At 37.3% G+C, this 19,096-nt stretch overlaps 1 protein-coding gene across 1 annotated transcript in view; it reads left to right on the forward strand.

The window, feature by feature from the left end:
* The window catches only part of LOC146448612 (uncharacterized), a gene marked incomplete at its 5' end in the record, with an annotated part of 123,245 nt that overhangs the window by 13,431 nt on the left and 90,718 nt on the right, over positions 1–19,096 (forward strand). Inside the window, 2 exons of the mRNA XM_085102419.1 lie at positions 13,758–13,829; positions 15,166–15,237. Of these exons, the coding sequence (XP_084958545.1) occupies positions 13,758–13,829; positions 15,166–15,237 (144 nt within the window). The remainder of the gene's footprint in view (positions 1–13,757; positions 13,830–15,165; positions 15,238–19,096) is intronic.

Genomic DNA, 19,096 nt, shown 5'->3' on the forward strand with positions numbered 1-19,096 from the left:
ATTGGTTCCAAGCGTCTCCATTGTTGTTTCCCCATGTATTTGGTGTACTACTTGACTGGTTGGGTGGAACTGTACCACCACAGCACAGTACACTTCACTCCAAATCATACATACACTTTCATCTCATAAAACCCCTCCAATGTTTACAACGCTTGTATCTCATTAACCCCCTTCCCTATAACTACCGCATGTCATGCCAACTCATTCAACCTGAGGAGATCATGAATCTATTTTAATACATGAATAAAATTCGTCCATCCATCCGAGGCATAATTTTGATTCCGATAGTTTCAATTCTGTTGTAGCTCCAAATGTCAGTTTCGTTTTATGTCTATTTGGCGTCTGTGCGCGGAGGCGGTACTTTATTTTAAGATGAGCAAGGTTTGTAGCATTCCAGATTTTATTTTCACTAGATTTTTAACTTATGATCGGGAAGCCGGTCAGCAGTAAATCGTAGTCAACTGAAATACAATTAACAAACAATTGAATGCATTCGAAACGGTTAAAATACTTACAATTTGTGTTCATATATCCTTGGAAACCCTTACTTTTCGAACTTCTCTTTTCGTGAATATAATTTCAAAATCTTGTGACCTGACCTGGCTTTTCCGCCATGTGGACTCGAGACGATTTTGAATAATTCATAAAAATATTTGCAAATTCACGGACTTTTTTATTGCACCAATCGAAGTGATAATCACTCCAACCCAGTGCGGAAATTAGGGGCTAATTCTAATTAAGCCATGACAAATGTAAAAGTTTTCACTGAAAAGGAATGTCAGTAAGTAGAACAATGCCTATTGCTTCAGTGAACTTCCCTAGGAAGTTACTCCTTATTCAGTTCCTAATTTGTTGGTATTAGACACAACTTGTGGATTGGTCTGACGTATTCACTATCCTGGGTCTTAATTCTTTCTCTCCTGACCAGGCCTTCGTTTCCTGAATAAGTGGCAATTACATGCGCCAATTTCCATTTGTGATCGTTTATGATTTGGATCCTGTTCTTCCAACTTAGACATCTCTAGAGTGTTACATCTTGTTCCGCGGTAACAGTTTTGGAACAAAGCAACTCATCCCTCATTTTCAAAATTCAATTACCCTGTCGGGCTGATCCTTTCTTCGCGTTCTGGTTGAGGCAATGGAAGGTGATGCCCTAAAAAGATGTCATTTGGAGTGTTAAGCGGAAGTTCCCAAGTGTTATTGGAGCTCGGATACTAGGGAAATCCATTGATGTCGTAGGCTATCCCCGATAGAATTGTTCGCTATTGCTCTTCGGTGAAGACTCTATTCTTGCGCGTAGCATTCAGATCCCTTCCGACAGACTTGATAAATATCTCGAAGCCTCCGTTTTTGTGTCCTGCGTGAGGTGTATTCCACTGCCATTTGTAATCAGAAGAAATCTTCGGGATAGAACATTCTGAACTCTAGGGACGTTCAAGCTCTGCATGATTTCCCTTAAGTAACCTTGCGCACCTACAACGTTTGTCCCACAGTCGGAGCAACAAACACTCGGGTGGCCACGCAAGTATGCGAAACGATGTAATACCAGCAGAACGGCGTCAGACGTTTTGTCTGTAAAACGTTTCAAGTGAACAGTCCTTGTCTTCATACATATGACTATTACCACTTGTGCTTCTTCCAGAGTCCTCCGATTAAGTTTTTTTTTTATGCAGTGGCCCAATAAAAGGAAGGAAAGCTGCTGCTACTCGTAAAGACGGGATCTGCCCCATCGGCTGGTTTAGTGTTACTTAGGAAGTTTCTTGTAGGTGAGGCACTTTGCTGCTTGAGCTTTGGACATGTTACCGACTCGTAGAATCCAGTAATTTCTCTTGGCCACACTAATCAATCTTTTGTAGCCACAGTGCCCACGCTTGTCGTGGAGGTGAAGCAGTAACAGCTTCAAACGTAGGTTGTCACATGGTAGGAGTTTCATAATTCTTCTGGCAGCGAATTTCACATCTTCGTGTCGTCTCTGAGCTCGGAGTAGACCATTTTCGTCCGTTTTGGGGATCAATTTCTTGGCAATAGCTCAGACTCTTTTAATTCCTTTACAGTGATAGGGCCTATCTTTGAATTCCTCTTTCTTGTCCTTTTAACGAAAAGATGGACGTAAACGAGTGTTCTCCTTATCTTTGAGAATGTCAAGCAGGTCTTGAGGAGTTGCATCCGTATTTGGGTTGTAACTCGTACTAGGAATCCCGTACTAGCGTAAACAGTTGCGCAGAAAAGTAATATGATCTGTCTTTAGTAACTGTTGAAGAAGAGCTGCACCTAAATAAACAATGAAACACAGCAATATTTTCGACATTTATATCAGAAAACGTACAAATATTTTCACTTATCAACGTTCTATTATCTTTCAAATGACGTATTTATCTAACAGATTCATTCAAATAAACCGGAGTAAAACATTTTATTATGCGAGTTTTATATTTTCATATATTTTTATTTTTTCCTTTATTTTAATTTTTAACCTGCACCCTGCACCCTGCAACCCGCAACCCGCAACCCGCAACCCGCAACCCGCAACCCGCAACCCGCAACCCGCAACCTGCAACCTGCAGTTTACGCACTCCGTGCACTGAACTTCAACTGGGACATCGTCTTGTTTTCTGCTCCAGTTGCTAACTCTTAGGATATCATTTTATTATTTTCTATGTAAAAGTTGCAACGAATTTAATAAAGGCAAGTAACATAACTACAAACAAACTTCTATGTGCCCACAGACCTTAACAGCGGCTTGCTGTAAATATCAACTATACCCCTGCAAGATAGAAAAAAAATCGATTTTCTCAAACTTTGCCATATTAAAGGGCTTTGTTAACTTGTTACAAAAATTGAACTTTAAAGTGGCACTTTCCCTAAGAACGGTCCACTGCGTTTCGGGTTGGATATAGTTGGCCCTCAAACTTTGCACAGTAAATCATCTTGGGTCATAAGCAAATGAAATGACTTTAGTTTTTGGAAATACGTTAAAATAAATTTTTTACAGGCCACAACACTCAGAGCGGTCGAGGACCTTGATTTGAGCGTAGCGAAAATAGAAAATTGCATAAAATTGATGAGCTCGCTGCTCAAAAACCAGGACGCGCCACAAAAATTCATTATAGGTACTAAGTTAAGTGTTCCTTGAAAGGTATAAAATGCATGTTTATTTTGATTCGTTTTAATTTTTAGGGTCACAAAAATTAACATTTTTAACCCTCGTCAGAACGCTTTCTTAAAACCGGTGAAAGTACCCTGTCTTCGCCGGCATTCATTTCACAAGTCCAGACCGAATCATTCTAAAATCCATCTGAAATTTGCTAAACAGATGTTAGGAAGCATAGAAATATAAAAATACCTTGCGCTTTTTATCTTCCTTGACCACAGCGACTTCGCACTTCTGGTGCTTTTCCGAATATGAAACCCGCTTTATGCAAATGAAGTTGTTGATCAAATTCAGATTGTTATAAATCAAAACATTCTTAATCGCTAAATTTTACCATTTTAAATTAACTACACCGCAAAGCACACAAAATAAAATGCATAAACAGTTTTAACCGTTTTAAAATGTCTAAAATTGGTGAATTATTCGGTCCCGATTTTTGGATACTTTGAGGGGAATTCTTATGCTCAACGGCACTTTCCAAGATTGGCCACGATTCTGGGGACAATTCTGTGAGGCAATCGATAAATCGAGTATCGCTGGTGTAACCAAGTTTTCGTATTTGAGAGAGCTGTTGGCTCCGAAAGTTAGAGCGTCCATTGAAGCCCTTCCATTTACAAAAAGATCTGTACTGTCTGCTAAACAGTATTTAGTTTTAAGAAACAAATTGTCCTTACTTTTTTTTCATTTTTGTCCTTCTTACCTTTATCTCGAGAAATTGTAGCATCACTGGATAAACAATCGTATTTACGAGACTTTCATGCGGTAAATAAACTGTTACACGTCGTTCGGATAACCTTTTGAACACAGGATACTCAATACCGACTAGCTGTTAAGCATTACTATCGTAGTATCTTCCGTCTTTGTTGTTTTTGTTTCCAAATTATTTTATGCTTGAGTCTTTCTGCCCTTTAGTTTTCGTTTTAAACTAAGAATGTTAAATAAACGCAATTTTTTAAGACGATCGCTCACTGGGAAGTGTTACTTATGTTATGCTGACAATGCCATTCGCACAGGACGGGTATTGTACCAGTCATGGTCATCACTTGTACCAATCTTACTGTTCATTTCTAGTAGAATTACGCAATCCTGCATCCTGGTATTGCCCTAGTGCTCACGGTCAGTGGCTTAGTGAAACACGCTGAAATATCAAAACTGTCTAGCTGTCAAGTCGCGCCTCTTACAGGATTAGTATATTTAGGAGCCATAATAAGGGATCCCTGATTATGGCTCCTGGTGTATTGTAATAAATTACTACAGATGGCTTTGTGTGGATATGCCAAACTTGTTGGAGGCGTTTGTGGATGCAGTTCCGAAAGTCTTTAAACTAGAGATTCGTTGTGAAGCGAAACTCATACTCACTCGAGTAGGTAAGAAACAATGTTCATATATATTTTGTAGTTGCCTGGCCAGATGAAAAGACAACCTCTCTCCTCCTACACTTAAAATATATATAGCGGACCTTTCGAGACGAGAGGTATGAGTGTGAGCAAGTATACTAGTCTCCCACTCTTCAGGGCATTATGGTCTCCGGTTGGCAATCCAGCACTGATGACATTTGCTGGGTTGCGGCGGGGATTTTTCTCTAGAACTCTAGCTGGACTCTACCTGGTTATCATGGCCATCTTGTCCGAATTTACTTGTTTCCTACGCTTGAAATGTCTTGTCAAGTATATTTGTCAGTACTTTCCGGATGTCACGCATTAACCACGACTGACACGGACGATTGCACGCCAGTAGAGGATCTATTATGCATGACCTGACAAGTTTGGGATAGCGCAGGGTCAGGGAGGGTGGTGGGGGAGGGGGCAGTAACAAACCCTGACCTTAACGACATTTTCTACTCCCTTAACCTTGGAGGTCTGAATTAAAAACTATATCTATCAACAGTCACATTGGTTCTGACAAACTCTGTAGATTAGATAAATGAGTACCACCACCCCACTACTCTCCCCACCCAACCTTCATCATCATCATCATCATCATCATCATCATCATCATCATCATCATCATTATTTATTTGCCTTACTAAAAGAAAGAAATCATTCAACTTACAAGTCAAGGTAATGGCGAGGAGACCCTCCCTGAATAAGCACATTAAAGCTGACTTTTCTGCCATTGTTTTATTTTGTTTCATTATTTGTTTGTTTCTTTTTTTTCCTCGTTTCAATCTGTATTTCAGTCTTTGGACGAATGTGAAGCTTAAATCCATAAATTTTACCCGATTTGTGTAATAAAATCTTCGAGGAGGAGGAGGAGGACGGGGTAATCGAAGATATCTGTACTGAGATTCAAAGACAGCCTCCGGGTACCTGGTACCCAAAGGCAGGCTGGGCGTCCTCATGATTAGGCTATGGATCGTAGTGTGTTATGGAACAGCTGAGTGATGGATGAAACGTTTGCAGTTTTCATGCAGAAGCAAATCTGCCCCTCCACCAAAATTCACTGTCCAAAAAAAATCTTTCGCACTAAAAGGCTAGAGACTATTACTTGCTTGCAAAGTTGATATGAATCATTACCTGCCATACGGAGCTTGAGCCCGCAGTACTAGCGGCAGTCAAAACTGGTTATCCTACGTCGTTAGCAAGTGACACTTCACTGTGGATTAAATGGCAATACTATCGAATTTGTTGTTTATTACTGCTCCAGCCGCTCTAGAGTTCTCGAAAATGGCCTATTTCTCCAACCTTAAACAAACGGGAAACCACTAGATACCTTTCCCCAGCATTCTGGAACTTTCCACACAGCCACCTAGCTTCACTTAGTGAATAACACCTCACAGCGTTAAAAAGAAGGAGAGCGAAAAACTTTGACAACAGCAGCCGTCCGACGCGGGCAGTGCTTTTAAATGAGGTACTCCTTAAACAGTTTGCGCTATTCTATGCGTTTAAATAAAAAATATAGCACGAAATAAATTAATAAATATGTATACAAGTATACAGAATAAAATCATTCTTAACAGAAGTTCAGGCTTCAGGAGTTTTCATCGTTTATTGCGACAATACTGTTTCGTATGGTTCGAAGTTATCGGACCACACTCATCAGGCAATTTTTTAACGACTGACTTTTCAAATAACAGGCTGGCAGTAAAATATGGGTGGTTACTATAGAGATGCGTTATATTCAGTAGAGTATCTAGGTAACAGATGCATCGTGCCTTACTTGCGTTAGTCTAAAGTTCTGCAGTACATATCTCTTTCTGTGGCGGCACGAACTCGCTAGCTCGTTTCGGCTGTTCAGGCTACACAACTCTTTTTTACAGATGATTATGAATTTTTCAAAAAGAAGAAGATTACATTTTTTGTTAGCGTTGCTGTATGGCTTACATTTCTTTAAAACCTTCCATTTGATCTGGAAGGGTTTATTGCTGTCTTGCAATGTTCAAACATGTTTTGACAGTTCTGTCTCGTTTCTTCTGTTCGGGCGTCGAAAGGATGTCTGGTGGTTTCTGTAACGTTCCTTAAAATTTGTTGCCAGTCCGACATAAGTTTCACTTGTTGTCTCAGTGGTTACAGTGGCTTGGTAGATGACGTTTGTTTGAAGGCATTTTCCTTCGAGTGGACAGTCCGGTTTTCTTCTGCAATTGCAGGTGTCAGGTTCTGGCGTTGGTGAGTTTACATTTGAAAGAACGTGCTTGTTGTGCGATGAGATGATAGATTTCATGTTTGGCATGCATGAGTAGCTCAATTTAATTGTGTGTCTGTTGAAAATCCTGTGGAGTATAAAATCATTCACACGACTGTATACGCATGTTTTTTATTAAATTTAGTTTGCGGCTTTATGATGTATCCGCGAAAAAGTTTCAATTTCTATTTTTCATTTGGTTGTAATGGTTGATAGCATGCATTACTCACTTTTTTCGAATCACCGCCCCGAGCTTGTTGTGAGTTATCAGCGAGTGAGCCGTCAGTATCTTTTTTAGCTGAGAATCTGAGTCTCACAACAGACATTTCCAGGCCAGATTTGGGAACTAGTACTGGAACTGAGTTCGCACAACATGTACCTCTAACATTTGCTAAAATATTATAAATATCTACCTCTTGCTCTGAGTTTCAAGTTCAGATTCAAAAATCCAACCAAGAAGAACAAGATAGTGAACTGGCCCGCAGGTAGTGAGTGCTAATCTAGCCGGGCCAGACTTTCAAATCACTCTATTGCTAGTTAGTAGTTAATTACTAGCTAGTTGTTAAAATTTCACCTATTTACATTTAGGCATTTTACCTATAAATTTAGACGTGATTCCTGTTCTTGTTATTCAGATTTATGAGATAATCCAAACCCTGATTCAAAACAGTAATAAGTTTAAGCCCCAAATTCGCATTATTTCCCTTACTGTCAGACAAGTAGACTTCATAAAACTGCAGATTGTTCAAAAATCAAGAATAATAAATTTAAAAATTCTAAATTCCATCAATTATTATATGTTCCTCTTGACCCAGAGTTTTTGAACGGTTTTTGTTGTTCCTCATTATTAAAGCCAACACTAAAGAAAACCATATTATGTTAACTGATATTAGTATAAGTGTTCAGCAATAATTATTGTTATCAATCTTACATGTCCAGACAACTCTTGGCACTTCATTATTTATTATCATGTTTGAAACTCAATGCACAAGGAACAACCCAAACTGTAATTGTGGATGTGACGAGCTAATGCCAAATTTCTGACAATGGCTACATCATGATGCCCAATAATAATAATAATAATAATAATAATAATAATAATAATAATAATAATAATAATAATAATAATAATAATAATAATAATAATAATAATAATAATAATAATCTTTTGTTAGGAAGTTTCCGGTCACTTAACATGGTCTTCAGAACGGTCCTTGATGGAACTTTGCAAGGATATATCCTTCAGAACTTATCCACAAAAGCTACTTAGAAACAGCTATGACAGCTAACACATTCATCTCATAGCCAGTATTCTCATCAACCTCATCATCGGCCTCCCAACTGATTTTAGCTTTCTCCACATGCTCCTGTTTACCATCCCTCATTCAATAAATATACTGTAGATGTTATCAATCACATGGGATCTATTTATGTTTGGCTTTTTACTGTGTTGCAGCTACTGTTTCGAGTCTCTTGTAATTGCCAAAGCCATTCTTCTGTTATTTAGTTGTTTCTTATTTTTATTGAATTGCCACAGAAGCCAGCAAAATATACAGAAAAAAACAATAACGACAACGTACAAAAGAAGAAGGGGTATGGGAGGGGGAAGTAACAGGGCTTGGTCCAAATTGACAATTGCTCCATTTAACTAGGAAAGAGAAAAAACACCCTGAAAACAAAGTCAATAAGAACCAAGAAAAATAACAATAATAAAAAAATAAATAAGTTATTCAGGGAATTTTTTCATTATTCAATCGGTTAATAAAAATTGAATTTTCACAGGCGTGCATTTCCTTCTAATATTTTGTCTGGCTTTTTACTTTTGCTATTTCTTTGTTACCCAATCTAAAACTCGCCCTACATTGTACCTTCCACCTCTTGCTCATGGCATTCGCTAACTTGATTAAAATGTCTGATGTTTGGCATCCATAAATTCTTACTATAGCTCAAATGTTGGTTGGGGGGGGAGGGGGGGTCTATTTCCCCCCTTTCAATCTCATGTTTGGGGTTCCACCAATTGCAAACATTTTATTTTAAATGCAATGGGATACCAAGAGCACTTGCTTAGTTATGTTTTCTCCCATAGTTTTAAACTGCGCAAAAATATTCCTGTATTAGTGAGCACTACCCAAGGGAAACCAGAGTATCTCGGTGCCTACTATTGCTTGCGCAGTAACAATAGTAGGCACCGTCCTTAAAGACATTTAACATTTGACACTCTCCCACCCACGCACCCTGTCTAAGGGGTGATGGATCTGGCTGGCAATACATTTACCAATGTTGTTAAATTTCTTTATTTATAACAATTTAATGGCACAAATCGGTAAATAAAAAGTAAAAAATATCTAAAATAGCCATAAGAATAATCTGTAAAATTTTAGCGTAAAAGCACCTCATACTGAGACAGATCACCAATTACCAAAACAAAAAATGTAAGGACAATAAATGACAATAAAACTAGGCATAAAGTTAGTAAGTTAATTAATGAAATTATTTAAATTATAATGAGATCACATATGTTGGTCGGTGAGCGAAGAGTCCAGTTCACAGTTGATCGATATAGCCTTCTTTTTCCGTTCCGAGCTATTGCTGGGCTGCGTTTCAACATTTTACAGACACTGACAATAGCCGCACACTTAAAGTGTCTTTTTGAGCTTTACAATACAAGTGCTGCAGGGGGATTGCAAGCAGAAGACGTGAAACACTCTCACAGATTTATACTCGATGTTACCTAGCAGAGAAACAGGTCGGGAATTTGTATCCCTAAACACTACAATTCCCACCTGGCGAGATCAGTCTCTCCGAAATGTAAGAACAATTTGAAAAGCATATTTCACAACCAGAATGTAAACAAAAGCTCTCTATAAATTGTACGACGAGTCCAGTCGGCCAAAGGGTCGGAGTCTTCACTGTGAACCTCACGCGGCGAAGATCACTATATACTGGTCATTCAACCGAAAACAAAACGACACAGTAAATCGATCAATACTTATAGTCGCCGTGCTCGAGGTGAACTTGGTAAAATCAAAAGGACGAAACAGAAAACAACACTTCAGGCCATGCTAAATATTTTTCTTCCGCTTTCAATAAGCAGTTCATGTAATTTATCTTGCTTGGCACAACCAATCACAGAGCGCAGATATCAATGACGTATGAAAACTTAGTTTTGACCTGTTGCTAAAATCTGATTGGTTGATTTAAATTTCAGACGAGCGGACCGTATGGCAGGTACTTGGCCCTATTTTCCAATTTAACCTGGAACGTTCAGTGCGGTAGATTTAGTATTTTATTATTATCTTACAGGAGTGTTTGATATCAACAAAACTCATCTTGAACTGACTATTTGTTCGAGGCACCGTGACCTGTTTGGGGTTAGATGGCGATCTAACAAAAAGAACTCTGCTGCTCCGAGTTAATGGTGTTTGCACTTAATCAGAGAACGCGTTATTACCCTGTCCCGGTCCGTCACCATTTTATCGTTTTCAGTGTTTCAGAAAAAAATAAAATAGAATAAAATAAAATAAAAAGGGTGCTACTTAGCAAAAAAGTTACAATGACGCCAAAGTCAGCCCGATGTAGGTAACTGTGTAGCGCGCGCTACAGGAGTAATTGTTGTTTGCCATCCTTCGGACGTATAACTGTGGGATCCAAGTTACTTGAGAATCCTTTTCTGTTGGTGTTTGACATTACTAGAGTCAAACCTCCCGTAAGAGACCACCCAAAATGTCATACCTGGGTGGTGTCTTTCAGGAGGTGGTCACTTACGAGAGGTCAGACCACAAGGAGTCTAAATTTTCAACTCATTAGCATAAGGTGACTCCAAAGGTTTAGTAACCACAATAACGTTTTTCAACTTTCAGAAAATTATTTTGCCAGTATAATTTCAGTATCCAAGGTGATGGTTCGCCTGCCATAAGTTACCCATTGCAGCGAATGGGACAGGTCTATTTCAGGACACCGCCAATTGTGACATTCATGTCCCCTGAACAACCTAAGAATGTACATGTGGTAATGTTACAGAGGTAAATTGTCCAACTCCTGACAGGGGATAGATATGAGGACTTTTGTCGCGTATGTGACAAGTGGTCGCTTACGAGAGGTAAAAAAGAAACCAAATTTCTAAAAATGGTCGCGGTCGCCTACAAGAGTCAAGAGGTGGTCGCTTACGAGAGGTTCCAACTATAGTGATTTGACTGGGGATATTTTGGAATTTTGGCTCAAGAGAGGTGGTCGCTTACGAGGGGTGGTTGCAAGGAGAGGTTCGACTGTATGAGGGAAAGGCAGAGTGTAACACCAGGCAAAGTGCGTAACAAATACGTGGGAAGCCTGTGCCTCGCTGTTATAGTGTAACTAGGCAACAGTTTTAAATTTGAATGAATGTTCCGTATACGCATCGACTAAATCTGCTAAAATGTTCCAATTATCTCATACAGATGACTTCGACTGAGGTAAGAAGTACTTCAAGATATTGAGTTTCCTGTATTTATCATAAAGTTTTCCTCAAGTTGTTTGTCGATAATGATTTATCAACTGATATTATGTTGCGTGCATTCCTAGGCTTCGCAATTTAAACTAAACATTACTTAGAACTACGAAAATGGTCATTTTACCTTGATATTGATTTACACAGACGAAAACCGACGTCGCACATCATTTTTCACCATCTAACAGTTTTTAGATAACCTTTTGCGATAGTGCTCGCGGGGTGGAAGGTGAAAACTAACTAACTTGAGCACTTTGATTTGACGACCAAAGACGCTCGCAGAATTTGTCATTTCATTTATCCAAGCTATTTTCTCGATGAAAGCTAAGACAAATGATACTTTTGGTTGGAAAAATAGGCAAACCCATGTATTACACAAGTTTTCGAGAAATGTTTTTCAATTTATATAACCTGATATATTTTCCATAATTTGTTCTGGTATACCGAATATGTAACTTTGCTGAAGATCTTGATCTGATTAAATTGTTTGTTTTGTACAAAATAGTTTTTAAAAGTATTTGGTAACATGCCTGCTCTTTGTGAGTACATAAAAAGACTGGTTAGGAAAGTATTAAGCTGGAATATGTCTAGTATTTTTAGTTGTTTGAACAATGTAGTAGTTGAGTCTTGGTATCTTGAGAAAGTCATGAGACGAATAATTTTTTTCTGTACCTTGTGAAGAGTTTTTAGTCTGGATGCATAATTACTACCCCATACAATATTACAATTGGTAAAATATGGATATATCATTGTAAAGTAAACATTTTTTAAAGTAATTTTGTTTACATAGTTTCTTATAATTTGGCTATAATACCAGATAATTTATAATGTCTCATTACTAATGTAGTGAATGTGATTTTTCCAAGTCATTTTATCATCAATCCTAACACCTAGGAATTTTGTCCATTTTACCTGCTCTATTTCTCGTTGATTGATTTTAACGCCTAAGTGCATATCTAATTTTTTCCCTTTGTCTTAAAAATCATAAAAGTCGTTTTACTGTTATTTAGGGTTAGTTTGTTTGAGCATAACCAATCGGATACTTTACTAATTTTTTCATTAGCAATTTGCAATAGTTGATTTACATTTTTGTGCTTAAAGAAAAGATTTGTGTGATCTGCAAACAGAATATAATGAAATAAATTACAACTTTTATGAATGCCATTTATATATAACGAACAATAGTGGCCCTAATACAGATCCTTGTGGGACTCCGCATCTTATTGTGTTAGGTTTTGATAATACATTGTTATACTTAACCATTTGTTGTCTATTTATTAGATAATTTTTAAACCATGATAACAGTGTTCCTCTTGTTCCGTAGTGTTCCAATTTACTGATTAAGATTTCATGATCAACTGTGTCAAACGCTTTTGATAAATCTAGAAATATACCAATTGTATATTCGTTCTTTTCTATTGCTGATGTAATCTTATCGACAAGTTCTATAATTGTTTGTTGAGTAGAGCGCTTTGCTTGGAAGCCATACTGATGATCAGAGAGAATATGATGTTTGTTTAAAAAAGATAGTAATCTCCTGCACATAGGTCGTTTAAGATCTTTACAGACACAAGGAAGGACTGCAATTGGTCTGTAGTTTTAAAATACGTCCTTATCACTTCTTTTATAGACCGGAGAAACTACTGAGATTTTTAGCTGATTAGGTATTATATCTGTAGTTATTGAGTGATTAAAAATAAATGTAAGTGGATTAATTACTCTTACTCTGCATAAAAATTAATTCTTGTGATAGTTCTTCAAAGCGGGAAAATTAATTCAGATTATGCATTTGTTTACTTCTTGATGTACACAGGTTACTTGGAAGTAGTAAAATAACTCAACTTGCGGAAAATTTATTTCCCGGACTGACGTTGAATGCTTTTTCGTACATTAGTTGTTATAGTTGTGGGAGTTGTTTATTTCTGTTGTATTGTAAATTACTATATTTGTCAATGAGAAAATGATGTAATTTCATGACATCATACTCTTGACTAGCTGGCTGCATAATTTGTCTGAAGTACATAATATAATATAAATAATAAAGAAAGAATCAACTTAAAATTGTCAGCCAAGGTACAAAGCTATATGTTTTGAAGCGGGACATAGCATGAACTGTAAACAAACTTAAAGCCGCAATAAGAATACGATACGCAAAAACACGTGTGCGACACTAGAGTAAGATGAAACATTAAAAAAGCCTCAAAAGTGGTCGCCTGCGTCGTTTGGAACGTTTGGATTAGAAGGCTCCACTTTGTTTTGTGGAGGCAGAGGCAGTGGCGGCTGCACAAAGGCAGCTGCTTGAGTGGCTCGAAGGTGCAGCCGTTTGCAACTGTACCTCTTCGCCAGATCGACAGAATGGTATTGTTCATTTTGTCTCATCTCTTTTTATACGTGAGTGATGGGACCACTGAGTATAGTAAATTTATCTAATTACTATGACAGTATTTCAGAGCTGGGAAATTGGCTGTAATTTTATCCTTTTTTACTTCTTTGATTCCACAGGCTACTTGGAAGCAACAGGATAGCTGAACTGCCGGAAAAAGTATTTTCAGGACTAACAAGTGTGCAGAGATTGTAAGTTTTGTATTAAGATTATAAGTCTACAAGTCTGATGAAGCTGTAAGTTTCTTTGGACAAGTTTTAAGAGCTTTTTAATTGTTTTATTCCTGTTGTTTGGTAAATTTCTGTATTTTTCAATGAATAATTTGATGTAAACTCACGGAAAGTAGCTTAAGTCTAACAGAGAAATAGTAAGTGGAAGGTGCCAAAGAAGCACAGAATTTCGGAGCTAAAAAAGTCCAATTGGCACAAACTGGTAGTAAAGAAAGTCCAACGTCCCAGCAAGGACATTTCGCCTGGACTTTTCGTCAGAAAAAAAGTAACATAAACCATCAAACAAGGGTTAAGAGGGTATATTAGCAACAACAACCCTTGCACCTGAAAACAGTAAAAGGTCATCGGCACTATTGCCGATGTTGCGATCATAATCTAATAATTATTGACACGAGTTTCCTCATTGTTTTCTGCATTTTTAAATGAACCCGCGGACGATTAAGACACCAGTCCTTTGTCTGATTAACATAACTTGACCGGGATCAACTCCGGGTTGAGCTAGTCCTCCCTTTATAGTACATAATAACGGTTCGTTTAAACAATATTATTTTGGTGTGTTGATCTCACCTCGGGTACTTGTTAGCCCGGCCTCGTGCAGTGCCCTTAGGTACACATCGCTTAACTCTATGTTGGTATTTTACTGACGGAAACACCATTACTTTCATGGCTCCTTTAAAATAAATTTAGTTATTGTAACTGCATAAAAATTAATTCTTGTGACAGTTCTTCAAAGCGGGAAAATTAATTCAGATTATGCATTTGTTTACTTCTTGATGTACACAGGTTACTTGGAGGTAGTAAAATAATTCAACTTGCGGAAAATTTATTTCCCGGACTGACGTTGAATGCTTTTTCGTACATTAGTTGTTATGGCTGTGGGATTTGTTTATTTCTGTTGTATTGTAAATTACTATATTTGTCAATGAGAAAATGCTGTAATTTCTTGACATCATACTCTTGACTAGCTGGCTGCATAATTTGTCTGAACCAGGTAGGGTATTTCATTAACCTGTTTATTCAAAGCAACAAAATAACTCAACTGCCGGAAAATTTATTTTCCGAACTGACAAGTCTGATAAAATTGTAAGCTATTTCGTACAAGTTATCATGGTTGTGGGATATCTTTATTTCTGTTTCCTTGAAAATTTCAATATTTGTCAATGATGAATGACGTAAACTCAATAACAGAAAATTTAGTTATTGTAATTAAGTACATACAAATTAATTCCGGTGACAGTTCTCCAAAGCGGGAATATTGGTTCTAATCATGCATTTGTTTACTTTTTGGTGTCCACAGGTCTCTTGGAAGCAACAAAATAACTCAACTGCCGGAAAAGTTATTTTATGGACTGACAAGTCTGGCAACGTTGTAAGTTTTTTCGTACAAGTTGTCAGCGTTGTGGAATTTGTTTTTTTCTGTTGCCTTGAAAATTTCTTTATTTGTCAATTATGAATGATGTAAACTCAACAAGACGAAATCTAGCTATTGTAACTACATACAAGTTAATTCTTGTGACAATTCTTCAAAGCGGGAACATTGGTTCTGATTATACATTTGTTTACTTTTTGGTGTCCACAGGGAACTTCAAAGCAACAAAATAACCCAACTACCGAAACATTTATTTTCCGGACTGACAAGTCTGATAGAATTGTAATTTTTTTCGTACAATTTGTCGTGGTTGTGGGATTTGTTTATTTCTGCCGTCCCCTAAATTGCTTTATTTGTTAATGACGTAGTGATTTAATTTCATGAATATGAAGACATCAAACTCTTAGTTTTCAGGCTGCATAATTTGTCTGAACGAGGTATGATATTTCATTGACCCTTTTAGTCCTGTAGTTGCAAATATAAAGCACACGCACTGGTGTTTTTGAGCTTGTCGCACAGACTATACAATATTGACAATTCAACTTCTATAATTAAATACCTGCGGCTTGGCCCGGTCAAGGCTCCTTTCATAACCATTACTTGTGTTAAATACGAGATACATACCCACTAAGCTTCAATAGCAACTTGTTATGGCATGGTAAAGCGTGTTTTAAGACATTCTGGGTGACATAATTTTTATAATTGTTATCTTAAGACAATTGAAGAGATTTAAAATCAACTCCACACAACAAGACGTAATAGAATAAATTAATTTCTCGGCCAGAGTTGAAACAGAAGTAGAATTGATTTTGGCAAGAAATCGTTTTTTTTTTTGTTTCAAAAGCCAACAAATTTATTGGAGAGGGCTGTCTGCCCTGTTAATCGTGCCAGGTTTAGCATAAAAGTAATTTTTGCTCCATACCGGAGGTTGTTTCGGGTCACTTTAAAGCAGCTGTGGAAAGAAGCCGCATTGGAAAAGGAATATATTTTTTTGCTAATCTATGAAGTTATTAGAATTTTTAAAACAGCACGTCCCAGTTGGCTCAGGTAATAACCAGTTGTAAGGCGTACTACCAAGCAGAAACTGTATCCAATAAGTTTTGTTCTCTCTTCATTCTGGTAATACCAAAATATATGACCATATATGAAAGAAATCATTTATTTGAGCGACGGAATATATTGATTAATGTTAGTGAAGGTCATTTTGTTACTTATCTCTCTATTCTGTTGTCCAATCCAATTATTATAACAACCTTTATATCATGACTCCCTTGTATTATGGATTGCGCTTTAATTATATAAGCCAATATTCCGGTTTTTGTTTAAAATAGTTCATTACAGCTTCGCAAAAAAAATTCCTTTAGAAAGATATAAACAGAAAAAAAGGGATGGTAAACTTCATGGATTGGGATAAAAATATACTCCTTTCCACAGCTGCTTCATAGTGACCCGAAACTGACTTCCGGGATGGTGCAAAAATTACTTTTTAACTATGAGGATAAGCTGGACAGATAGTCATTTCCAATAATTTCGTCGCCTTTCGAAAGCACGCATTCTTGCCAAAATCAATTCTACTTTTGTTCCAACTCCGGAAAATTTTCAAGGTCTTAGTTGTAATGTTTTGCATGCTTGTTACACTGCGTGACGGAAGTTGAGGAGCTAGTGTATTCGTCTGCGCGGCAAAACCCACCGACAATAGCCAAAAACGAACAAGACACCGTTGTTTTGTATGTCTGTGAAATTGCCCTACAATAAACTCTGGTTTAAAAGTTTCGGAGATATGGATAGGTAGATTTGTGTATTTAGAGAACGATGCAATATTTGCTTTTCGTGGGAACAGTTACTTCCGATTGGCTATCGAAGGATGATAAAGCTTCTCTCGTAAGTGTTTCAGGTTGTATTGATATCAGGTTATTTTCTATTTATTCAGCAAATGAATAAATCTGGCACATCAGATATTTTAAAGTATGACTTGTTTTAAATCAAGGGATGTAAATATCTATTTGTTTATATCGTGGTCAAGTCGTTCTTGCGTGACACTGCAGATAAGGGAGCGAGTGCCATTTAATTTTATCTCGTGGTTATTTTCGTGTTTTTTGGTTTGTTGTACCCGTGTAGACAATATTTAACATCAATATATTTTTTAAACGTTTCAAGGGTAAAAAATAGTTTAAAGCCTTTTTTATACAATCTTTGTCCGAGAAGCCACTTTATTCTATTTCGCCTTGTTGTGTGGAGTTGTAGATTTCAATGGCGCTGAATTGTAATTTTGTCAAACTTTGATCGGAGTTCGTGCAAAAGTTCTGCTGAATCCTAAAGATTTAAATTCGTACACCTAAAAATCAATGACTGAACTGTCTTTTGTCAAAGTATCAGAGGATTTGAGAAACTGTCGGTCAGCTTTTTTTCTCGCTGAATTTGGATTATTTTAGACTTTTGCGTGATAGAGAATGGTATGTCTACTTCATCCGAGCTCAGTTCGCTTACAAACGAGCAGAGATGAAAATTATTGCTAGATTTTGACTGAGGAAGAATCATTGTGTTAAATTATAGTAAAGGAAGTTTTGCAGCTATGTAAACGTCTGTTAAGGGAGAAACTGAAAAGTGAAAAATTTCGAGTTCTCTCGAGAGTAGTATGGGTCGGATGGATGGACCAATTTTATTCATGTATTCAAATAGATTCAGGGGTCACCTGAACCGGTTTTAAGCGTAAGTTGATATGACATGCGGTTGATATAGGGAAGGGTTAAATGAGATGCAAGCCATCTAGGTATAAGACGGATTTAATGAGATGCAAGTGTATGTATGATTTGGAGTTTAGTATATTAAGTGTACTGTGCTCTGGTGGTACGGTTCCGCCCAACCAGCCGGGTGGTATCGCAAATATATAGGGAAACAACAATGAAGACGGCGAGAACCAATGAGAAGCCACTGACGTCACGGTCAAACAAGTTGAAACAGGTTGTTAGACTAGAAAAACCAGGCCAAACCAGTTTTGAACACTATTAAAATTCAAAATCGTCTCCTTAATATCACAGACTAGACAAACCTGTCAAACCGGTTTTTTAATCCGTCTCTGTTCAAATTAGCAGTCAGTTAGCTGTAACACCCAGAAATGGACACGAGACAATATTTCATATAAACTCGAATAATTTTATTGAAAAACATGATCAATTATTACAAACACGTTCCAAAGAGAATGATGTCCTGAATGTTACATGACATCAGTCACTTTATCCATTCTAGCAAATTGTCTCTTAAACTTGGGTCTTTTCCCGTGTTTTGAGAACAGCTGACTGGACACTTGCGTCAAAGGATTAAACTACAGGGTTTATGAGCGGATTCTTAACTCTAAGTCATAAAACAGAGCGGTAGTCTTACCACAAATTGTGTCTACGTTTTTTGTTCACTTAAACAGTGCAAACATAAATCAATTGCCGCCGCTTGCACTATTGCTGATTTATTTACTAAACAAAATATAAATAACTAAAAAATATACACAGTTTGCGTTGTTTTCGTTCAACCGATTTCGCTGCCGCGTTACCCTCGTTTCTCTAAACTAATTTTCCGGAAAAGAAAATGTTGACAGCAGAAGGAACGCGAAAGCAGATTCGTGCGTTCACTATACACGATCTACTTTACAAAATTATCCGCACGTTACAACCTGCGGACTATTTACATTGAACTTAAGTTATGTTGTTCGCTTGGTAGCAATACGCGAGTCCTAAACAATTCAAAAGAACGCAAAAAAATCTTCTTTGTTAAACCCACTTTAAATTAGTATCATTTCTCTAAACTAATTTTCCAGAAGGAAAATGTTGACAGCAAAAGGAAAGCGAAAACATGTCCTTGCGTTTAC

This window comes from Pavona decussata, unplaced genomic scaffold (assembly GCF_977016875.1).
Source record: "Pavona decussata unplaced genomic scaffold, jaPavDecu1.1 SCAFFOLD_856, whole genome shotgun sequence".
Taxonomy (NCBI): domain Eukaryota; kingdom Metazoa; phylum Cnidaria; class Anthozoa; order Scleractinia; family Agariciidae; genus Pavona; species Pavona decussata.